We start from the raw sequence: 20,648 nt of genomic DNA on the forward strand, positions 1-20,648 counted from the left end.
GTCGTCTGGTCTCGAGAGAAATTGGTGGTTACATCAAGCAACCGGTCAATCCCGATTGTGGTTGGCAATCTTGCAACAATCCAACTTGTATACATGCCGCCCTTCCCCAGGGGAAACATATCTTGCTACAAGACCACGTTACAACGAAACCCCCATGTGGTCAGCTTTACTTACAAGCTAACTAATCATCTTCATTCCTCGAACGGCCATGCACTCTGTTCTAAGCAGACGGCTACTTGAGGCAGACACTTCGCATCTAAGCGTCTGGCTTATTTAAATGGAAAGATGACCGATATACATGTTTCATTCAAACTACCAGCTGGTCCATGTAATAGTTACCACTTGCCGTAGCCTATACAGTACCGCCACCGTTCAGAATGATACAATTCCTCATCAAATGAGCCCCTTCATGCAGTAAATCCCACCTCGTGCTGTCAAATGAGTCCCGCAACACCAGCAGCAACGCTGTATTGTTGTTGATGCCCTTCATGGCCCGCAGCCCATGTGGATCTGTAATGTTTGCAAACTGTTGCAAATAGTTCCTCATGTGCTGGTGGTTCTCATCTGGGCCATTGTGCCTCGCAGCATCCCCGCAAGGTCCTTCTAATGCGTAGCCGTAACACCATACTACGAGAGCAGCAAAGTAAAGCACCCACGGCCTATTCATGAGAACATCGTAGCCGGCTTCGTAGAAGCCTCCAGGCCAAGGACCAGCTGCATGCATCAACGCCGCTCCCGTCGGTACCAAGACAGACTTTAGAAACTTCAACGCGTAGAATGTAGCATGACGGGCCCTGGCTGACGGCGCCCATTGCTCTTTGACTCGTTTCTGAGCGCTACTCAATTCCTGCGCACCAATGGTTCTTCCAAGGATTCTCTTAGCGCGGGCAAAAATTTGGCAGTCAACGATGTCTGCATGCATCTCCATGTGAGCTAAATGATGCAGAACTGTGCGGTTACCAAACACGATATGAGCCTCAGCCTTGGTGCTCCCTCGGCCGTAGGGGTCGTTGCAAGGCTCCCCATCTTCAACCTCTTTATCAAAGTCCCTCTTCCACGAGTCGTATGCTCGTGTCAAAGATGCTCGCCAGCTATCGCGATCCCCTGACGCCTGAATCACTCCGCCGCCGAGGACATTAACTTGGAGATCTCGCTGTTGCATATGATACGTCACGCTCATAAGGCCAGCCATTAGAGCCGTCCTACCAAATGACGTCGTCTTCACTTCTTGATGATTCAAAGTTCGCTTCAGTCCCTCAAGAAACGATATTGGCTGTATGCCTCTAGCTTTGAGGCGTGCATCCGCCCTTCCTAGCTCGGCGATGCTCCTGGCCTTCCACAAAGACTCATCATAAGGCAATGGAAGTCTCAACTCGTGAGTAGCCATCATCGCCGAGTGACCAAACATAGAGGCATGGGTGGAATCAATGATGAAGGCGGCGAATGCCGCTCGTCTGGTAGCTTCATTGCTAACCCAATTATCCCACCACTCCTCTGGCGTTTGGCCGACCCCGAGCGCTTTTCTCGAGTCGCTAGGAGTTTCTCGTGGGTATGGAGGCGAGTTCATGGAAGAGTTTCCGATAAGTGATCGTCCTCGACGCATGAGAGTAATCATGGTGGCATGGTGAATGTGGGCTCGTTCGTGCAGCTCTCTCGTCGAAAACATCTTCTCGTACAGCTCCAGCAAAATTAACGCTTGGAAAACCCAGAGTTTTGCTGGCGGTCGGAAGCTTTTATCCATGAATATCTCCCACCGCAAATGTCGAGCCATGAAGTTCGAAAGTTTAGCGCCTGCCGTTACGGCCTGTTGGCCATGGGTGCTGTCCAGACATGCAGCACCGATGGACATCATTGCTAGGAGCAGGAGATTCGGAGTTGTGTCGGAAGAGAAAGTCGGTCGGTGCAGAATCGGGAGTTGGTCACTGAAGTGATACCAGTAGGAGCCAAGATATGCCTGCATCATTCTGCAACTCAGCATATGATCGCCTTGTTCCCGATTTCCCTCCAAGATATTGTCCTGGCTTCGTTCCGTAACGGGCACATCGTGTTCATGGAAACGATCTTTGATGAAGTCGAAAATCTCCCGACTTCTGTCGTCCGACAGGTTGGTCTCGGGAGAATTCTCGTCGAGCAAACTGGTTACGGACATGATTTGCTGAGAAGAACTTGGGAAAGGCCCAATCTGTACCGAGCTATTGATCGTGAATGGCGTCGAGTATTGCGTGTCCTGTAGTTCACCATACCTGCAAAAAAACAAAAAAGTTAGATGGGTAAAACATGAGCGTCTTGTCAACATTTTGGCTCACTTCGAGACAGGCTCTTGAAATTTATTTCCAGCAGCTGAACCATGGGAAGGAAGCGAGTTGAACAAAAAAGCCATGAAGTCCTCTGGCAAGCCTACATAAGGCGACTTGTTCAGACCTCCATCGTCCCCGAATACCGGCCCGGTAGAGGGTGTTGCCATTTCATCAAGTAAAAATATATTCGCAGCGAGATGCAACCTCTCATGACACTTTGTTGAGTCTGATTCATCATATTCTTTGCCAGAGGCCTGAGGTGTTGAGATTCTATTTCCAGACGGATATTGCGTAAGCAGCATGTCCAGCTGCAATGATTGGGGTTGTGATGTGAACACCGGGGATTGAGAGAGCATGTTTTGCCGAGTCTGCCCATGATACCCATGGTAGTATTGCTTCACGTCAGAACCAGGAGGTGATGATAATTTGCTACCATGGAATGTAAAAGATTCATGATTAGCATTCTGACAGTGGCCGGATGACTGAGTGTCGACTCTTTGATACGGATCGTGCCTTGCAGACGTCCTATCTGTGGAGTGCTTGCTCCTTGCACCAGATGATGCCGTGATACTAATTGGAGTACAAGGACTCTGAGACTGATTTTGCGGAGAGGCATATTGGGTCTGCGTATTGTGGTGGCTGCCAGTGTTTGTAGCCGAGTGAGTTTCGGAAAACGGCGGTGTAAGCTCAGAATTGCCTGCTTGCCGTATTCGACGAGTCGAAGTTTGAATTTGACCCGGTCGAGAGCCCTTGACGGCATGGCGGTCCATATGTCGTTTCAACAAATCAGCTCGAACAAAAGTACGCGAACAGCCTGCGTATTCACAGTGGAATGTTTGTTTGGAGTTGTGGTTCAACTGGTGTCGATGTCTAGAGTAGAGTCAGATGGTCCACGATGTGGCTAGTACAGAGTATAAGTCGAGATAACGCTTACAAATGCTCAGCTCGTGAATAGCTCTTCCCGCAACCGTCGGCGCAGCATTCGAATCGTTTGCCCAAGCCCTTCCTGCTACGTCGCTTCTTTCGTGAGGGCCCTTCAGACGTAGACATGGCATTGTTTACGCTGCCTGACCACCCAGAAGCGCTGTCAGACGGCCCTGGATATCGTGGTTGGTGAGCCGATATTGGGAACTGTTGGTAGCCTTCCAAACTAGAAGCCATTGCGTTGGAGCTTGCTGGAGATACTGGGAGAGCCGGTTCGTCGTTGCGTATATATGGAGGCATCATGGGAGATATTGCGCTGTTAAGCCAATAGCTGACGTGGCTGGTCCGGCACCATCAACTATCCGCCATAGCCGAATATTGGTGGCGGCTACTGAGGCTCTAGATTGCCAATTTATCAGTGATGCGGTTGATCACTTGGCACTTGAGCCAGCGACAGACTGCCCGGAGAAGGACCATCAATACAGAGTATTGTAGTGCAACCCTGACATATGGCCGCTTCCGGCGGTATCCAATCCTAGGGTCAGGAATCACACATGGCTGCCTTGGGTCGAATTTCTGCGTGGAGATAGCCAAAGGGCGCGTGGCGGTGAGTCTCCTGAATTATGTATTATCTAGATGCTTCAAAGTCAGTGAAATGCTTCACGGTGGCTCATTTCTTCAACGGCTTGTATATGTCAAGCGGACACGTGAAGACAAAATGTATAGAAAAAAAGGAACAAAAAGCAACGCCGTGTTCAAACCAACCCCGGCCTTGGCAGAATGAGTACGCATCAAAACCATGGAATCTTCTGATATCCGGCTTGTTGAATCCGAGAGACAATACACAAAGGCCCACGAACTTGGTATAGCTTCAGGGCTTCTTTCCAACGCTTGCTGCCCATCTGCTTCCCCGGCTTTGTTTTGATAATGCGTCCAATCACGGAACTTGGTGTATTCGAGTAGGGCTCGATGGGTTTTTGCTATATTGTGCTTTCCAGAAATGAAGTAGGGGAACTTACTCATGTGGGTACAGAAGGTGTGTCGAATACTCTGCGCCTCGCCTATATTGTATGTTTGGGACTGGAGACCAAGTCTAAGACAGGCTGTGGTGACAATAAGATGACGTGGTGGGAAGTACATGTGAGTGAGTCTACTCCATTACCCAGTTACTAGGTAGAATGCCTTCGAATACTTCGCTATAAAGGCTGGCAGGTATTTCGTGGTGAAGAAGGTGAAAAAGAGGCGAAGAAATGATGGCTTGGAAATCGTGACGGTGGGGAGGCCTTGACGAAATACAGTCTCGGTACCGCGTTTCATGACGGGAAAGCGAGTGGCCCAGGTCTTGAGCGCAAGACGAGATTACCAGGAGTCGAGATGTGTCGCCGCTGGCCAGGATCAGGCAGCACCTTGTGGGGACTTGTGGAGAAGGTGGGGAGGTTATGTGGGCCAAGAATATCAGCAACGGCAGGCGGGTAGTTTCTCCATAGATCCACTTTCTGCAATTCATGTAGGCACTACGGAGTACTACTAGTCTACTTGCCTGGGCGTGTTTCGTGCTCGTACGGTACTGAAGTATGCACGTAGTCCCAGTTCACAATGGGGCTTGTTGGCCAGCAAGGGTATCAGAATCAATCGATGGAGCTGGGCCTGGCTGACTGGTTGGCGGCAACTTCACAACATTTGACGGAGCAGGTCCGGATAGACGGATGACGTCGCTGGTGCGTGGGCAAGGCGACAGCTGGGAGACAGCTGGGAGACAGCTGCGGCCGAGACGCAAAACCAATTGCCACCCATTCATTACCTCGGCACTTGAGAGAGATTGTGAAATTACATCAGATCTACGGAGTATCTCTATCCGTACACCAAGCCAAGCGCTTTGCGTACTTCAGTACAGGTGCATTGACAAACCAAGAATCTGCAATAGCTTGCATTTGTCCCTTTGCCAGTTGTGCAACTGCGCGCAAGCATCGAGGTACTCTGTACTCTGTACTCGGTACTCCGTACTTCGTACCTGCCTGTAAAATTAGCACTCGGTACCGCACCTTCAGACGTTGCGCCGCCAGGCGGTGCCACCATGTGTAGCCCGCCGCGTTTTAGGGCTAAGTAACTTACTTAAGTGCCCAGGTACGGAGTACTGCTTACTTGGTACGGAGTAGGCACTTCGATAATGCGGAGTGCTCCGTAGCTCGAGTGGATTTCTAGATCCTCCAACTGCCTTCCCATTCATCAGCTAGCCATCATCAGTGCCCCTCGCTCCTTTTCTTAAACTGAGTTTCTCCTTGAAAGAGTCCCCTTTGACAAGTTCCCAGGCACCGTACCTCAAACGCTGGTCATTTTTAGAACGCTCGACAGCTAATAGCCGCCCACGCTTAACCTCAAGCCTGGCATTCGGTTGCGCCGCTGCACATATCGGGCTTAGCGCGGCGTCATGTCATTCACGCGACCGTCCGCTCCTTCTTTTCTCACTCGCCGCTGGCAACTTGCCCGCCCCGCTTGCGTGCAGCCTCATACACCACCAGTTGACCCAAGAAATCTTGCGATGTCGCACACGTTTCCGCACCTGCCACAATCGTCGTTTCTACTCTGCCTTTCACCATTCCGACGATATTGTCGTTCAATATTCTGTACATCTTTCGTCAAGCTTCTTTTCACCTTTTCCCACAATGCCACCTCCCAAGTCACGGAATGCTACCGACGACCACAAGACCGACACCGCCGGCGGTTCCAAAGAGAAGGGGAGCGGTCCGGCCTCAGCCAAGATGCGTCGCGCAGCCAGCCAGCCTAGTGCATCGCAACTGCGAGAAGCAGCAAATGCACCTTTGCAAAATGCTGCAGAACCACAAGCACCAACGGTAAGCTGCCACTGCAAGCTGGCGACTCTACTCTACGCCTCTGCCTCACCCACATGGGCAATGGTCCCGTCGATGCGGTGCATCCTTGTTCGCTACCTATTCTGACCTGCGTCTGTGCTTTCCAGATCAATTGGTCTTCTTTCGAGCGCGATGCCCTCCATACCTACCGTCGAGAACACCAACTAAACACACCAGCCTCGTTTGCCAGCAGGTACCACCAATTGCTGCTTTCGCGACCGGGCAGCATCGGCCACTACTCCCCGACCATGATCCGTAAGCATCAGACGCGACGGCAGAGTAAAGAAAGCTTAGCAAAGGTTGTGAGGAAGCACTTCAACGGCCTTGGCATCCAAGAAAATGATGTCGTAGTCGATTTCATATACAAAATTCGAAACGAAAAGATGGCCAAGGCAGGAGGTCCAAACAGACAACCTGGCATTATCTCGGACCATTAAAAATCGTCAGTCATTATTTCAACATTTCAGCATTGGTTGCTTCATCGTATGGCGTTTTGGGCGCAAGGGGTGGAATTGAGTTAGAAGCCCGGCCACACTCTTGGCCGTGCAAGCGTCCGGAGCCGATTGCCGTGGTATAAATGGGCACCGGAGAAGCTCATGACGTTTGCATATAGTAAGGGCCGGTTTTATGGTTACATTGTGGCATTTTGCACTGCTCTGGTGTTCCATTTGTCGTCGGTTCGGGGAAGCGACGCCATGTATACCCTTTTTGATGTACAAACTCCTCTAGCCATGGTCACATTGAAGAGAGATTGGCACAGGCTCCACGGAGCTGTGATGCGACCGGAAGACAAGATCGGCCTCGGCCGGTGCTTGGCGGGCTTAGTTGGCGATTCCTCAATGCTGATGGCATTGCTGTGTCAAGCACAACCACGCAACACGTCCAGGTTTATCAGCGTAGTGACTAGATGCATACATTTTTCCCAGAGAAAAAAAAAACCCCAGCCGCGGAACTTTGCGTTGCTGTTGCCGCAGGAGCTAGGAACATGTAGACGTAGACAGGACGCCATGCTTAGGCCCCTGGTTTCACGTGAATAGCTCAGCAACCACTTGTCTTCAGACAGCTCACAGTGACGCTGCAAACTATACGAAAATTGGCCGTCTACATGACGATTACACATTTTTATTTTTCCCTTTTTTTTTTCTTTTCAAACATGGCGTCTCCAATTGGCATAGCCAAGGCCCGAGGTATTCGGGTGAATTATTCCCCCGCGTCCTCTCTGGGCCAGCCTCGAAGCATCGTATCCGCCGGCTTCGACAACTCATGCATCCATATTTCTATCTTCTGTCTGCAGCTGCCGGCTCTTTGCTTCGAGGACAGGACACGCAACTGAGCATTTGGCCCTTGATTATTGGCACATGCCGCCTCCTCCCACCGTCTTGTGAATGCACACACGACGGCGCGGCTCGGCTTCCTCTGAAAAGCAAGGCCCAATACCGAGTTAGCGCCACTGTGTAAAACGAATCTTGGATCAGCCCGGTCTACTTTCTTGATATCACTACATAATCCGCGCATCGCACACGGACAGCGACTGCTCCTTCGTGTTTCCCGCTGCATCATGTCTCGGCTCTGGCAGAGCATCGTCAATGACAAGGCCACCATCGATTTCGAGCCGGAGAAAGATATCCCCTCTCTAGCTGGCAAAGTCATTCTCGTCACGGGGGGCAACAACGGGCTTGGAAAACAAGCCATTTGCGAATACATCAAACACGGCCCCAAGCAGATCTGGCTTGCGGCAAGAAACGTCGCGGCTGCTCAGGCGGTAGTGGACGAGATACATCGGCACAAGCCAGACTCGCCGGTGAAGATTCTCAAAATGGACCTGTCCTCGTTCGAGTCCGTCAAGCAAGCTTCCCGGACGTTCCTCGCCGAGTCTGACCGACTCGACATTCTCATGCTGAATGCGGGCATCATGGCGGCCGCCCCGGCTCTCACAGAGGACGGGTATGAGCTTCAGTTTGGCACCAACCACATGGGCCACGCGCTGCTCACCAAGTTGCTCCTCCCCATCTTGGAAAAGACGGCGTCGCAGCCCGGCGCCGACGTCAGGGTCGTGTCGTTGTCGTCTAGAGCACACCTCCTAGCCCCAAAGGAAGGCATCGTGTTTGATTCGCTCAAGACCAGGGCGGAGGAGATGCAGACATTTGCGAGATACGGGCAGAGCAAGCTGTCCAATGTCCTCTTTGCTCGGCAACTAGCGGCGCATTACCCTCAATTCACGGTCACCGCTATTCATCCTGGTGTCGTGCGAACAAACTTGGTGAACAGTATGACGGGCGTGGGGATGATCTACAGAATCCTGGGACCCTTGGTGAGCTGCTTTTTGACTCCGGTGAATCAGGGCGCCAAGAACCAGCTGTGGGCGACTGTTGCGAAGGACGTGAAGAGCGGAGAATATTACGAGCCGGTTGGTGTGAGTGGGAGGTCGAGCAAGCTCGGGACTGATGAGGATTTGGCAAAGGACTTGTGGGATTGGACTGCGCGAGAACTTGAGGGCTGGTCGTTGTGAAATGAGTGTTTGGAAGGGCTTGGTACGTGAAGTCAAGTCCGTGTCCTGTCTTTGAGTGAGCTTTTTGAGGGGTGTATAGTACAATGTAATAAAGGTGTCGAGTTTCGATATCCTTGGCATAAAGCCGATATTCTTCTGCTCGGATCCGTCCGGTCATGGGCGAAACAAAACCTTGGATTTTGTCTGGGCGGCCGATAGGTTTTGATTAAAGACATCCTCAGGCGTTGATTGTGCATGTGTCTAGTGGACATGCCAACTGGTGAAAATTAATTTTTTAACCGTCATTAGAAGCCCAGCTGTCAAATGTCGTAGGAAAGTGGCTCACCGGTGTAACATATAGCAGCCCTCCTATTGGTTACTGGCAGTCCAGGGCCGCACGACAGGTTATGACGGCATTTGTCGCCTCAGGCACCCTCTTTCGGCTTAAACCCGGTAGAAAAAAGTCGAGGGTTAAACGAAGGTAAGAATCTATTCAGGGCCAACGAAATACTCGTCCTCAGGCTGGTGAATTCCTGGTGCATTCCCTGAGCTATCCGCAATCCTCATGCATCGTTGCGCCTCATTATGAATTCTAACCTTCTCGCAAAGGCCGCCGCCGCGCCTGCGCGAGTGATTGCGCATGCCAAATTCGGTGGTCAAGCGAAGCTCCGACGATGCCTGAACAAAGGAGCAAAGCTTCATACAACTTCTCTTCGCACGACCTCCCGTGAAACATGTACTCGGATGCAGAAAAACATCTCTCCTTCGACGAAGAGAGTAGGTCCATTTCCCTTGATGTTCTTTGTTCCCGTTAAAGCTGCAGTCATCATCTTAATGCTAACCTGCTGTAGCCCTTCCACAGCACCAATCCTCTGCCCCAAAAAGACCCTTACCAAGCCCTTGGCGTAAGCAAGTCAGCATCTGCCTCAGAAATCAAAAAGGCCTACTACGGCTTGGCGAAGAAATTCCATCCGGACACGAACAAGGACCCAAATGCGAAGGAGAAGTTTGCCGACATCCAGTCAGCATATGAGATTCTGTCTGACCCGAAGAAGAAGGAACAGTACGATCAATTCGGCGCTGCTGGCTTTGATCCTAGCGGCGCACCAGGAGGAGATCCATTCGCAGGGGCTGGCAACCCATTTTCTGGGTTTGGTGGACAAGGTGGCTTCGGCGCGCAGGGCGGCTTTGGCGGAGGTTTCAACTTTGAGGACATCTTTTCAGCGTTCACTGGTCAACAGGGTCCTTTTGGCGGTCGACGAGGCGCACGCTCCAATCCTTTCCAGCAAGAAATCCTCGTGGGTGATAACATTGAGGTGCAGACCAGCATAACATTCATGGAGGCCGCGAAGGGCACCAGTAAAACCATCAGCACCACTCCGTTGACGGTTTGTGGGACGTGCACTGGTAGTGGACTGAAGCCCGGCACACAGCGCTCGCCGTGCAGGTCTTGTAATGGAACCGGAACTCGATTGCACTTTATGCAGGGTGGGTTCCAGATGGCCTCAACCTGCGGAACTTGCGAAGGCACTGGTACAACCATTCCCAAGGGATCCGAGTGTCGAACTTGCTCCGGCAATGGTGTGGTAAGGGAACGGAAAAGCATCACCATCGATATTCCTGCGGGTATTGAGGACGGCATGCGGTTGCGCGTGGACGGCGCCGGCGACGCTCCGCCAACTGGAAAGACTGCCGACCCCAACGCCAGGATTCAGCGTGGAGACTTGTACGTTTTCGTTCGTGTCGCCAAAGACCCCAAGTTCAGCCGGGAGGGCTCCAACATTTTGTATACTGCCACTATTCCTCTCACCACCGCCTTGTTAGGTGGCCAGGTCAACATCCCAACCCTCGATGGCTCAGTCAATGTCAAGGTAGCCACTGGCACCAACACCGGCGACAAGATGACGCTCACCGGCATGGGTATGAAGAGACTGGGTGCCCGAAGAGGGGGAGCTGGTGACCTCCGAGTCGAGTTCCGGGTGAACATGCCCAAGTATCTCAGCGCAAACCAGCGGGCCCTAGTCGAGATGCTTGCCGACGAGATGGGTGACAAGACGGCTCGACGAGTCATGAATGTCTCGACAACCTCAAAGTAAGTAAAGCCCGAGGCGTGCAAAATCCAAACCAACCGTACTGATCGTTTGCCGTTTCAGCACCGACGCATCCAAACCAGATTCACATAAGAACGAAGGCTTTTTAAAGTCCATGTGGCACACACTCACAAACCACCCGGCACACCAACAAGAAGGCGAAGAAAAGTCCAACACCGACAAGCCCGATGCCAAGAAGGACTCCAAACCCGACAAGGATAACAACAAACCGCGGGACGAGGCTAAAAAGTCGGATTCTGGAACAGTCTAATATATGTAGTAAAAATCGTCACATAGTACCGCCTGTACCATAGCACTCAAGGGACGGAAAAAACCAAGAACTGGATAGATTAGGGGAGTGCATTCAATGGTGTTTAAAAAGAAGCTTGGAATTCAGCAAGCGGCGTTTCTCACGGGGTGGGAACCAATACCTTTTGTTGATTTTGGCATTTGTCAGGATCTTGTATTCTAGATAATGTAGAAAAGACTTTGTTCCCAATGAAAAATCCCCTGATAGGAAGATTTAGCTACTGCTGTGCGTAGAAGTCTATGAGTCTAGCTTGTGCCTCGGCCTTTGCAGCTACTTCCACACATCATTGGTAGTTTGCCCAAAGTCACGAGTTATTTTTCTCTTGGCATGCCTTCGTGTCCCGATATTGAGGGCGCGTAAACTGTTCGGGTTAGAAGTCTTCCTGCCAGGAAAAGACCAAAACCAACTCACGAGTAAATGATATCTCGACAGGCAGAAGGGCCAAATAAAATAAAAAAGGACGGAGAAGAAAAAAGAAACAGAAACAAAGAGAACTCAACACAGAAAGCAGATAATTAGTATATCATCACAGTCGTAGGAGCGCCCGCCTGTTTTTCCAGGACCCCAAATCAACCTATAGGCTTCAGCTTCTTCTTTTTCTTCTTTTCACCATCACCCGCCGACTTGCCCTTTTGGAAAGTCCTCCAGCTGCTGATCCTCTCGTCTCTTGTCGATTCCCAATCCTGTTCGTGCTGCCTCTTGCGCTTCCTCTCTTCCAACTCGGCGTCCTGCTTTCGCTGTTCGCGACCCTCCTCCTGCATCTGCGCCCTCATCTGCCGCCTGCGACGGTGCTCATTGTCAATCAACACCTCCTTGGCCTTTTCTCGCCACTTCTTTGCAAATTCTTCGGTCTTTAGTTCGGGGCTGTCCACGGTCCATTTGTTTTCGCGGATCAGGAGCATTCGCGCGTCGGCAATGGCTTCGTCTAGTCTCTCGCGGTGCTTTTCGTCCATGAGTTCCGTCTGGGCTTTCTGCAGACGGTCGAAAGCTTCAGGCGCTCGGGGGTTCTTCGTTTTATCAGGGTGGATGAGCATGGACTTTTTGCGATAGGTGATTCTGATATCGGACTCCGCGACGCCGGGCTGGAGATCCATGACTGCGTACCTGGGCCAATGTCAGGACATGACGAGCTGATCTGTATCTAAGTCATGGTCATACTTACGCATCTAATCTGAAGGCTCTTAAGATTCGGTCGATTTCGGCATCCTGTGAGCGACGGTCAGAGGTCACGATTCAGCATGTACACAGGTTTGTTGCTCAGGAGGGCCAGGCCAGCGTGCCTTGTCAAATTCTTTGGCCTCCAACTCGAGGACGGAGAGCGCAGCTGCATCGTCTTTGGAGACTTCAGCAGCCATTTTGTATTACGGCTATGAGATGGGAGTGTACGCGGGCAAAGCAGCAAGTCACCGAGTTGAATTGTAAGCAAGATATAAAATATTAGACGTCGTTGACTCGAGTCGATGTTGCGCCCCCACGGAGTTGCTTGCTTCTGCATCAGAACACGTGGACCCACTTGCCCACTCAACCACTCCACTTCCTGCCCCGCGGCGATAAGATAACGGAGCTGCCCCAGGCAAAAAAAAAAAAAAAAAAAGGGGGGGACGCGTCGACGTCAAGATTTCAAGGTCAATTGTTGGTCGCTCAAGTGCAGGTTCAACACCGACTCTCTGCAACCTCTCCCGTTCTATCGGCTATGCCTCGACGTGCAGCTTCGCCGGCGGCTTCAGAGCCCGAGCTTGATATCGTTGACTCATTATACCCTGCAGAAGATGCCGACAGCAACCAGACTTTCGCCGCAGACAGCCTCGACTTTGGCAATATCTTGAACGGGGATGCTGGGGGCGCGGAAGATGGCGGCGATGAGGACTTCATTGCTCTTAAACAAGCAGCCTCTTACCGCAAGGCTTCTAACTTGAAAGGCAGAACAGTCAAGAAGGGAGGCGGCTTTCAAGCCATGGGTTAGACAAAGTGGCACTTCCAGGATCGTTTGAATGCAAATGCTAACAAAGCTCTAGGCCTGAACGCAAATCTATTAAAGGCAATTGCGCGAAAAGGTTTCTCCGTTCCTACGCCGATTCAAAGAAAAACGATTCCTCTTGTGCTTGATAGAAAAGATGTAGTCGGCATGGCGAGAACTGGTTCTGGAAAGACTGGTGCTTTTGTCATTCCCATGATTGAAAAGCTCCGCGCGCACAGTGGCCGGTTTGGAAGCAGGGCTCTCATCTTGTCTCCATCACGAGAGTTGGCTATACAGACACTCAAGGTTGTTAAAGAATTCGCGAGGGGCACCGACTTGAGGGCGATTTTGCTTGTTGGTGGTGATAGCTTGGAAGATCAGTTCGGCTATATGGCGTCAAATCCTGACATTGTTATTGCTACGCCTGGTCGATTCCTGCACTTGAAGGTCGAAATGTCACTGGATCTCTCATCAATAAAGTACGTTGTTTTCGACGAAGCCGATCGACTGTTCGAGATGGGTTTCGCAGCCCAGCTTACGGAAATTCTGCATGCCCTGCCACCATCTCGACAAACATTGCTGTTCTCCGCTACCCTCCCCGCTTCATTAGTCGACTTCGCCAGAGCCGGTCTACAGGATCCTAGCCTAGTGCGGCTAGACGCTGAGACGAAGATCTCGCCTGATTTGGAGTCTGCCTTCTTCTCTGTCAAAGGTGCAGAGAAAGAAGGGGCTTTGCTGCATATTCTTCACGATATTATCAAAATGCCTACGGGCGCTCCCGAGAACGCAAAACAAGATGGCGAAAAGGGATCAAAAAAGCGAAAGAGGTGTGAAAGTGGCAGTGGCAGCGGCAAGCCTACGGAACACTCAACCATTGTTTTCACTGCCACGAAGCACCATGTCGAATATCTCGCAAACGTTCTTCAGCAAGCCGGGTTTGCCGTCTCACACGTATATGGTTCACTTGACCAAACCGCCCGAAGAAATCAGGTTGAAGAATTCCGGCAAGGCAAGACGAACATCCTTGTCGTCACTGATGTGGCAGCCAGAGGTATTGACATTCCTATCTTGGCCAACGTCATCAATTATGACTTCCCATCGCAGCCGAAAATCTTTGTCCACCGAGTTGGTCGAACGGCCCGTGCTGGCCAAAGAGGTTGGAGCTACAGTTTAGTCCGAGACTCGGACGCCCCGTATCTTCTCGACCTTCAGCTGTTCTTGGGAAGGACGCTGGTTCTTGGCCAAGAAGGTGATGAGCCTTCATTTGCCTCCGACGTGGTTGTAGGATCCCTGAAACGAGACTTGGTAGAATCAAACGTCGAATGGATGAACAAGCTCCTCCGTGAGGATGTGGACATCAGTACGCTGCGTGGCGTTGCTGCCAAAGCTGAAAGGCTGTACCTCAAAACACGAAACTCAGCATCTAGCCAAAGCGCCAAGCGCTCAAGGGAAATCGTATCGTCAGCAGGGTGGAATCAACTTCACAGACTGTTTGGTAATGGCGTCGACGACATGGAACAGCTCCGAGCAGATATGCTCACCCGCATCAGCGGCTTTAAACCCCAGGAGACGATTTTCGAAATCAGCCACACAGACAAATCGCACTCGGAAGCAGCACAGGTCATGAAACAGCTCCGAAAGAAGATTACCCCCAAGAACAGACAAGCTTCACAGCAAGAAGGCGACATTGAAGACGACGACATGCACCCCAAATCCAGCAACAAAAGAGACATGGACTCTGACCAAGAAGCCTCCGACAATGAATCACCGGGAGCAGACCAAACTCACGGATTGGACGACGATGAACTAGCAGTCACCGTCTCCAATACAGACTCCAAAACGGGCAAGACAGACTGGCGCGACTCCGAAGTATTCATGAGCTACACCCCACGCACCCATAACGTCGCCGAGGAGCGCGGCTACGGCGTCCACTCTGGGGGGTTCGTCGAAGCAGCCCGGACCGTAACAATGGACCTGACCAACGATGAGACGGCCAAATGCTTCGGACAGCCGTCACGCTCCAAGATGCGTTGGGACACCAAGTCCAAGAAGTACGTGTCGCGGGACAACGATGAGGACGGGTCCAAGGGCAGCAAGATGATCACGGGAGAGTCTGGCGTCAAGATTGCCGCCACGTTCCAATCGGGGCGGTACGATAAGTGGAAAAAGGCGCAGAGAATGCAATCTCTGCCAAGGGTGGGAGAAGCCGAGAGGCCAGGCGCCACGCAGGGTTTGCCGAGCGGCGTGCGGTACAAGCATAAGCTGGACAAGGCGCCCAAAGAGGCAGACAAGTACAGAGATGACTTCAAGGTGCGAAAGAAGAGAGTCGACGAGGCGAGGGAAAAGAGACAGGGGAGATTTAGGGATGGAATGGGGAATAGGAAGGAGCTTAAGGGGGCAGATGATATCCGTAAGGCCAGACAGGAGAAGGAGCGGAGGAGAGCCAAGAATGCTAGACCTTCGAAGAAGAAGTAGGTAGGCCAGGCCCATCACTCATGTTGGATGAAGATTTCTGGGCCATGAATATAGCGAGCTTTTCTTCCGGTTTTCATACGTCACTTGGTTTTACGGGGCCTGTTTGTGCGGGCTGGACGGAGATGGTGTCAGTCTATGAGGTCATATTTTAGGACCAGGAAAATTGCTACTAGGATGATGGGAAAAGCCTCAAAAATAAAAACAAGGTAATCTGTAGGCAGTGGATGAATCCTTCACTGCCCGTTTCCTGACGCCGTCGCTCCAAACATGACATGTACATGACCAGTCTTTCTCGGCCCAGCAAACCCGTCTCAAGCCCGAATGAATCTTCTAATAAAACTGGTGGGAGATGGAGCAAGGATTAAACAATAGCAAGTGAGGGCCGGTAGCTCACTGTACTTGGACCGACATGTCGAAAATGAACCAAAAAAATTAACTGCGACTCTTGATGCGTGTCGGGGTATCGTGATTTGTATGCTGAGTGGAAACGAAAGCAGGAATACTAACAAACAATCCATCAAGATTAACGGAATGAGCAAGTTTCCCGCCTCTATTATCTTATGAATCTTTGCGAGTTCGTGATGTTGAGTGTCAATTCAAGGGCATTTGTGAGATAGGTGAGGATCAGGATGTTGTTCTACAGCGTCCATGCTGGCCACCCAGGCTCGCACGGCGTCGTGCAGGATGCTTTGGCGATTGCGGTTGGGTCGATGACTTGCACGGCCAGTATGGCCCGTGTCGCGACTGTCGACTACGTCGCGAAACATATCCTCGAGGGCGGACAAAATCACTGTCTTGCACTGGACCCGGGGGGCGTCAAGTGGAGGAGGGCGAGCCAGCTGAGTGGCCTCTGACAAAGTATCGGGCATGGTACTGTCACTCTCCATGCTTCCTTGGAAGTCGCTGGGTGTTTGTGACGATGATGCTGTCGAGCTCCCTTTGCTGGCGTCGCTGTTAGAGTGAATCACCCTTTCGACCGCATCTTGCAGGGCTTCGTCGCAGGTAAAAATTGGCTCCTCGATCCACTCCTCTTCTAGTTGAGTCTCATCAGGCAGGATCGACGGTGTGAGCATCGTATTCCCTCCAGAATCAACATTTCCGCTTGGCCGGTCCTGTTGTGCTTTTGGTTTGATCAATCGACGATAAATGATGCGGAAGATGGAGTCATTTGTCGTATTTGCAATCATGACACTACTAACGTTAACCCAGCGTTCAGACAAGTCATTGATTTGGGCGGCGGTGGGTGGCGGGGACGGTTCCGCCCGCAGAGAGGCCTTGACTTCATCAAGGAGATTGTCTTGAGGAGGCAGCGCTTGCAACGCAAAGTCCGGGTGGAAGCGATTAAGCCAACCTGCTGCATTTAGTGGCAAGTCGCCCTCAATGGCAAATCGGGTTTGTTCAAAGGCTTCCAGTGAACTTGGCAGCCCGGGAGTAGACAAGTATCCGCTACTGGAAGGGGAGCTAATCGCCGACTCGAAAGACGTGATGTACTCCGGAAAAGGTACATCAACGTCAATCACACCGTCTTCCGCATTGATAGAGGTTTTGACAGGAGATTCGAAAGCACCAGTGGGATCCGGCGTGCGGTCTGCCTGTGTGAATGACTCCCTACCGCGCAAACCATAGCTGCCTCTCGGAGCATAAACTTCCTGTGCCGAGTCCACGGTTGCAGCCCCAAATCGTTCCTCGGGAGACTCTCGAACCATTTCAGACAGCTTGTCGTTTCTGCCGAAAGCTGCTTTGACAGGAGATCGAAGGTCAGCACTACCTTGACTGTATGTACCGCTATCCATTGAATCTCTTCGGCGAGGACCCCAAAATCCATTTATAAGATTGCCCCATTTCAACCCAGAACTGGGCGGTCGGGAAACCCCGCCGACCTGGGCGCTGCAATCGCCTCGCTTAAGAGAGCGCTTCAGATCATCCGCGGCCACACTTCCACTGCTTCCAGGTCGTGGCCGTCTTTGGTTGTCGCGTTGCTGGACGCTCGTGAAGTGAGGTGTGGTCGTCTCGGGCATGACTGTAGTCGTCGTTGCCGCGCTGCTCTTGCGCGTCACAGGGTCAGTTCCAGGAATTGGCAAATTTGTCGTACGAATTGATGCGGCATCAGATGCTCGCCTTCGGTGGTTGCGTTCAAGACCAATCTGCGATGGCTGGGGGACAGCGCTTGATTTTCTAGCGCTCTGACTTGCAGTCCTGGAGTGTGACGTCCGTCTCAGTCCACTTCGGCGATTGATTTTGCGGCGGAGAGATTCTTCTCGAAGAACGGGGATAATGAAGGTTGGCGGCGAGTTGGAGTAACCCCCGACCGAGGCCGACGTACTCGGCCTGTGCGCTCTAGCTGTAGGGATCTGCTGATTTGCAGGGAGGAAAGCGGAAAGGAGGAAGACCAGTCGGCGAGCGGCCATTTTATCGTCAGATATGATAATAGTCCGAGCTGGCAGAGACAGGTCCTCTTCATTTCTATTGCGGCGAGCCAAAGCGGCTCGTCTGCGATACGAGGGGCCACACAAAGCATGAAGCCAGTCGGTGTGCGTTGCAAGGAACCCTGTCAAAAGATTGTGAAAGAATGCAGTCCTTTCTATAGTCGCTGCCCACTTCGACGTCCAAATAGCCTCGTCACGCCAAATACCCCATCGACCTTGGCCAGTAACAACGCGAGCAGCGCTGAGTCCCATTACAATTCTGCTTCGCGCCAACCCAGCTTCAGACGCGATGTAGACATTGTCTGCAAGACAATTTGGCCATAACGAAACGAGCTTAGTGGTGCTCTTAGGTGGCTTAGCCCGGGGGATGTCATGCCCGCGACGCTCTGTCATTGAAGGGGTTCGAGATATGAAATTCGAGCCAGACGCCGAATACGGGCCAGGAGACGCGCAGTCAGCTTGTCTGAGCATGGAGTGTATCGTTGTGGCGACGAGAGATTGGAGATGTGTCAAAGTCCTCATGATAATGTCCCAGTGACGGGTCAGAGAGTCGATCCTATCCTCAATGTCAAGAGAATCCGCAGCTTCTCCATACGTCCCTGATGTCGACATCAAATTCCAGCCAGTCTTTGCAGAATTGTAAGATGAAGGAAACAGGTCCTGATCCTGGTACGACCCAGACTCACGGAATGCAGACTTGGTTGGAACGGCAGACGATATTCTGGAAGAGGGCTTCGGGATCTGTACTACTAAAACTAAGGCATACATCGGCGTGCGCCTCTGCTTCGGCTGGGGGTTTCTCTTCTTGTGCGAAGTTTCGTCGCCGTGGGCAGGAAAAGGGAAACTGCCCGTGTCGTTGGTAACACTAGAATCAGAGTCATCGGCGGCGAGATTGACTGGGAACAGCCGCGTAATGAGAACTTTGCGTCTATCGCTCTGCCGAGGAGGCCCTCCACCAAAAGGATGGGAGTTTCCGATTGTGGGCGATACAGTCTGGGAGGAGTAGGACTGCGAAAGCTTGCTGGAACGGCCACTAGAACGGCCAATGGAGTTTTTTCCGTCGCTAAAAACAGACGATGTAGCTGAATCATTAGTGCGAGTCTCACCTGGCACAACGTGGACTTTTGTAGAAATCCCCTTGTATGCCATGAGCTCGGAGTTGCCGAATATACAGCTAGAGAAAGTCGCCAGCTCCTCTCTGTACTCGCGGGCGGCTCTCTGCGATTCAGTTTCGTGGTAGCTTTGGCTTCGACTGTGAATAGACGCCCGGCGATCAAAGGCGCCTTGACGACGCTGTGGGCTCTCTGATTGTATCACCAAAGGTCTCTCTGGCTGGGTTAAGCTGCCCTTGCGCGATGAATTAGGCACTCTTCTGGCTTCCTGACGAGCGGGAGAGCGGTCTGAGTTCTTGACAGACTCTGAAGACGGATGACTGTCGAACAAGAGGGACGCATTAGCCGGACCGAGCGCATCTTGCATGACGACAACTCGAACGTCCTTGACGTCAAGCTCGACATCTTCGCTATAGTCAAAAGCGTTTGCCGTAGATATGCCCGAGGTAGTAGGCGTGGTGGACAGCGGGAAAACCTGGTCATTCCGGTGTTGATACAGAGCATGGGCATCGGGAAAGAGAAGGTTGCGCGTATGGATATCCTCCTGGACTGATTCGAGGGACAGGATCGGGCGAGACGCGTTATTGCTGCTTGGCTCAACCGTCGGCGTGGCAGGGCCTCCAGAGCCCAAGTGCAGCAGCCTTCCCAACATATTGAAGACTGAACTGAGCGCCAGCAAGGCCGTGAGCTGATGTGTCTGGAACAAATATGGTGTCGGGCCAAGCCCGAAGATCAAACAAACTTGCCACGGGTTGAAGGGGACGACTTCTGTCAATATCAGCGGGCATAAGTCATTCAAGCCCAGTGAACGGCCATCATCAGCGGTAAACACAACGAGTCCCTTGGCGCATGCATAGTAACATGGGCGGGTAAGAACAAACGAAGGTCCGGGAAGGCTGTGATGCCAAGAGGCTGACGCCAACTGGTTTGGCGAAACGGAAAGTTAAGTTCCCACAACAACAGGAGCGCAAGGAGAAACGCCTGACTAGCCAAGGTCTAGGAGAATGGCAGAGGCGGAGGCGGAGACAGAGGCTGCCCGGGGATGGTACGTTTAAGCGACCAGCGGGATTTCGGTGCTGGGTATAGAGTAAGTCAGGTATCGCGGTGAAGCAGTGGCAATTGATGGGGAAGCGGTGGAGGAGAGATGGACGAGTCGAGGGCTGGCGAATAAGCGCGGTGGAATTTGGCAAGTCGGTACTCGGTACTCCGTATTATACTATAGACTAGTAGTTATTTCGACCCCCCGGCAGGCAAATGACGGCGCATGCGTGAGGTGAGAGAAGTATCGGTGGGCCGGGTCAAGATGCGCACCAAATGCAATAGATCGTCTGCTGGATCAAGCGCAAAGGAAAAGAAATAAGAGGGCGCCCGAGCTTAGAAAGAACCAAGACCAGTCCGCACGTGCGTGTGAGTGTTGTGCTGTCAGAGGCTGCCCGACCTGCTCCGAGTACCGGATGCCGCGGCGCGAGAAGTGGGAAGGAGCAAGCTAGGTGAGTTGGTTTGTCTTGGAGCAGGTGCGCACGAGGAGAGACAGCCGTCGACAGCTCGAGGCCAAACAGGGGACGGGACAGGGCTGAGCACGCCGTTCAATTTGGTCGTCGGTTCTTCCCTCTTTTTCTTTTTTTTTCTTCAAGAAAGAGAGAGAGCAGTATAAGCAGGCAAAGAAGAAAGCAAGTCCTTCTGCGCCGTCGTTTGGGTG

General features: G+C 52.0%; 7 protein-coding genes across 7 annotated transcripts; 4 read left to right on the plus strand and 3 right to left on the minus strand.

The window, feature by feature from the left end:
* Window positions 1-352: 352 nt before the first annotated feature.
* MAM_07925 (C2H2 finger domain protein) lies at window positions 353-2,149 on the minus strand (the record flags this gene model as incomplete). Its single annotated transcript, XM_040826723.1, has 1 exon — window positions 353-2,149. The coding sequence occupies one exon, from the start codon at window positions 2,147-2,149 to the stop codon at window positions 353-355; it is 1,797 nt and encodes a 598-aa protein (XP_040675254.1).
* Window positions 2,150-5,884: 3,735 nt separating this feature from the next.
* Window positions 5,885-6,528, plus strand: MAM_07926 (uncharacterized protein; the record flags this gene model as incomplete). The annotated part of the gene is made up of 2 exons (XM_040826724.1): window positions 5,885-6,073; window positions 6,199-6,528. 2 exons carry the CDS (start codon window positions 5,885-5,887, stop codon window positions 6,526-6,528), a joined length of 519 nt encoding a protein of 172 aa, XP_040675255.1.
* A 1,121-nt stretch (window positions 6,529-7,649) lies between these two features.
* Window positions 7,650-8,600, plus strand: MAM_07927 (NAD(P)-binding domain protein; the record flags this gene model as incomplete). The annotated part of the gene is made up of 1 exon (XM_040826725.1): window positions 7,650-8,600. One exon carries the CDS (start codon window positions 7,650-7,652, stop codon window positions 8,598-8,600), a length of 951 nt encoding a protein of 316 aa, XP_040675256.1.
* Window positions 8,601-9,164: 564 nt separating this feature from the next.
* Window positions 9,165-10,940, plus strand: MAM_07928 (Heat shock protein DnaJ; the record flags this gene model as incomplete). The annotated part of the gene is made up of 3 exons (XM_040826726.1): window positions 9,165-9,356; window positions 9,431-10,671; window positions 10,733-10,940. The coding sequence occupies 3 exons, from the start codon at window positions 9,165-9,167 to the stop codon at window positions 10,938-10,940; spliced, it is 1,641 nt and encodes a 546-aa protein (XP_040675257.1).
* A 608-nt stretch (window positions 10,941-11,548) lies between these two features.
* MAM_07929 (Heat shock protein DnaJ) lies at window positions 11,549-12,334 on the minus strand (the record flags this gene model as incomplete). The annotated part of the gene is made up of 3 exons (XM_040826727.1): window positions 11,549-12,083; window positions 12,142-12,185; window positions 12,224-12,334. 3 exons carry the CDS (start codon window positions 12,332-12,334, stop codon window positions 11,549-11,551), a joined length of 690 nt encoding a protein of 229 aa, XP_040675258.1.
* A 338-nt stretch (window positions 12,335-12,672) lies between these two features.
* On the plus strand, window positions 12,673-15,411 carry MAM_07930 (ATP-dependent RNA helicase dbp10; the record flags this gene model as incomplete). The annotated part of the gene is made up of 2 exons (XM_040826728.1): window positions 12,673-12,937; window positions 12,995-15,411. The coding sequence occupies 2 exons, from the start codon at window positions 12,673-12,675 to the stop codon at window positions 15,409-15,411; spliced, it is 2,682 nt and encodes an 893-aa protein (XP_040675259.1).
* Window positions 15,412-16,007: 596 nt separating this feature from the next.
* Window positions 16,008-19,601, minus strand: MAM_07931 (uncharacterized protein; the record flags this gene model as incomplete). The annotated part of the gene is made up of 1 exon (XM_040826729.1): window positions 16,008-19,601. One exon carries the CDS (start codon window positions 19,599-19,601, stop codon window positions 16,008-16,010), a length of 3,594 nt encoding a protein of 1,197 aa, XP_040675260.1.
* Window positions 19,602-20,648: the final 1,047 nt, after the last annotated feature.

The sequence above is a fragment of the Metarhizium album genome (genome assembly GCF_000804445.1).
Source record: "Metarhizium album ARSEF 1941 chromosome Unknown scaffold_39, whole genome shotgun sequence".
In the NCBI taxonomy this organism is placed as follows: Eukaryota; Fungi; Ascomycota; class Sordariomycetes; order Hypocreales; family Clavicipitaceae; genus Metarhizium; species Metarhizium album.